At 41.0% G+C, this 2500-nt stretch overlaps 1 protein-coding gene across 1 annotated transcript in view; it reads right to left on the bottom strand.

Moving 5' to 3' along the window:
- LOC138052899 (serine-protein kinase ATM-like) overlaps positions 1-2500 on the bottom strand; it is a 90196-nt gene that overhangs the window by 15400 nt on the left and 72296 nt on the right. Inside the window, 4 exon segments of the mRNA XM_068899495.1 lie at positions 261-431; positions 860-967; positions 1078-1131; positions 2283-2405. Of these exon segments, the coding sequence (XP_068755596.1) occupies positions 261-431; positions 860-967; positions 1078-1131; positions 2283-2405 (456 nt within the window).

The raw sequence follows: 2500 nt of genomic DNA, 5'->3' as shown, positions 1-2500 counted from the left end.
GATCATTGCTTTCGTGGTAATGACAAAGGGCATTAATTGTAATTTAAAACGACGATAGACGACGAATTGAGACGTCAAAATTACTTTCTAACTAAAAAAAACGAGAATTAGAACTCTAAACTTCCAACGAATCAATGGTTTTTTTATGCAGAACAATGGCTTTGTCGCTACTCTCAAGTATGCCAGTCAATTACAGCTCAAGATTAGGTATAGTCAACTTGGAGTTGCAACTTTGTTAAGAATTTCTATTGCATACCTACCCCTGTCTGCAGTGTCTTGATGTAATACTGCAAAGCTGTTTTCAGAAACGCTTGCCTGTCCTCATACACTTGTCGCAACTCTCGTTCATCCATCTGCGCTTGCAGATTGAGAGTCCTTGCGTATCTATCTTTCCCGGATTCAATGACTCTCTGAAGTCGTTCAGATTCAACCTAAAGAGGCAATGCGCATTTCATAAACATTAGCGGGCCTTGGTCACGGGAATCTTCCAACACGAACTAGACAACCAAATAATCAGACGAACTAGCCACGAACTAATACGATCTAGACAGGCAACTAGTAAGTCCAGCTTTGAGATAGTCATTTCAACAAGTTTCAGATTTGTGCTTACACTCAAATATTGCAGATCATTGCCTAGCTCTCCTCAGAAACGCCGTAGCTTTTTAAATTGTCAGGTTTCTGACATGAAACGATTCGGGCCTATTTGAAATGCCGTTATCCCCTCTAAAGAAGGTGCTAAGGCCGAAATACGATGAAAGCTGACCCGTTTGATATCTTGAAAACAAGTTGCAAAATTAGTTTTCATATTCGAAGAGGATCAAAACTAGAGAATCAAGAAATTCAAAAGGATGTTGGTAACCTTGGCTTTTTTCATCAAAGTTTCTATGTTGTCGTATGCGCTTGAGCTCATGAAATCCACTTTCTTCTGATACTGTGTGTCAGCGAACCATGCAAGAGACAAAAACGCCTGCAAAGGAGACAACAGTATTTTCTTTTAGTAGGATAGATGCAGACAGGGCCTAAGTCGTTGTTAAAACCACACCTGCGAATAAATAAACTCCTTTACAACACAAGTACCTCAATTCTTGATGCTTCATCTCCCTCTTCCATGCACTCCATCAGACAGGCTGCCTATGAGATAAAATATTTCGTACAAACTTGAAATCTTAAACACGAAGATAAAAAGCGTGGTGCCCTTAGGCACATGCAAATGATTTATCAATCAACCGTGTACGCAACCGAGAGCTCTGTGATAATTTGTTCAACAAAAAAGCCCCTTATGGCAATGTGTCCATAATATTCCATAAAATGTTATCTGTCGTACGTTCTTTTTTTCAGTCCCCAGTCCTTTTTTTGTTTCGCGCTAGAAATATCTTTTCGGGCTTCCGTCTTTGTGTTGCTGTTCGTTGATCACCAACTTGGAAAATTTATTTATTAATTATTTTTATTTAATTCAATATTTATCCAGGGGCATCCAATTTAGCAGAGCTAAAATGGAGCCCTGACACAAAACAAAGACATAAAACATTAAAAACTAGACAAATAATTAAGTTATAAATGCAGCATGTACCCCAGGTGTTACTGTTTAAGATGGCGCCTTAGTTTGATTTTAAATTCGCTGAACGTCTCTACTTGCCTAATGTTTCTCGGAAATGGTGTTGTAAGTTCGAGCGCCGTTTATTCTGAAGCTCCGCTGGTCCTTAGCAGTTTTTGCGAAGGGAGAGCGCAGCAAATCCCTGGCGCTTGAATGAATTCCAACAAAAGCAGAGTGTTAAGCGCCCCCTTTTATATAGTGCGTGTTCGTGTTTAAGAGTCTCGCAAATCCACTTAATGAAGACGAATCGACTAGTCTGAAGACAGGTCGCCCTCTTCAGACAAGATATCCTACTATTTCCAGTGTCCTTTTCCCTGCTAGCAGATTTCTCTTTTCTTTTTGCGTTCGCTGGGCTGACGAGTGCGGGAAAAGACACCTCTGCCATTGGTCGATACTCACTTTGATCCAACCGCCATCCACAACCTTGGACGTCACTCTTTAAACCGCATGCCCCATGATATGTTTGCTGACTGTGACTTGAGCCCGCTGTGTCCCGCGCATTCCTTTACAGTAATTCCGCTGTTGTTAAGTGAGCCCACACAACATTAAGTATCAGGTTTAGCAACCCCCGCACATGCTCAACACAGTGAGATTCGACCCATGGCAGATGTCTCCTTTTAATCAGCCAAGCGAACGCAAAAAGACAAAAGAGCTCTCCTAGCAAGGAATGTGTCTTTATTAGGCCAACCTTTTCTAAGTATTCTTCGATGATGGTGTTGGGATTCTCTGATTTTGATTCTGCAAGCCAGTTGCCATACAATCCAAGTGCTTGCGGATATAAACGAGAGGCTTCAGAGCTCTCCTGGTGGACCTGCAAACAATCGGAAATTAAATTGAACAATGAAAGTTACTTGCCAATTTCTTTCGAGCTTTATTCTGGCCAGTTTACAATTCCAGAGTTTCTTT

Source organism: Montipora capricornis, chromosome 6 (assembly GCF_036669925.1).
Source record: "Montipora capricornis isolate CH-2021 chromosome 6, ASM3666992v2, whole genome shotgun sequence".
NCBI classification, from domain to species: Eukaryota; Metazoa; Cnidaria; class Anthozoa; order Scleractinia; family Acroporidae; genus Montipora; species Montipora capricornis.
This window is presented reverse-complemented; position numbering and strand designations above follow the sequence as displayed.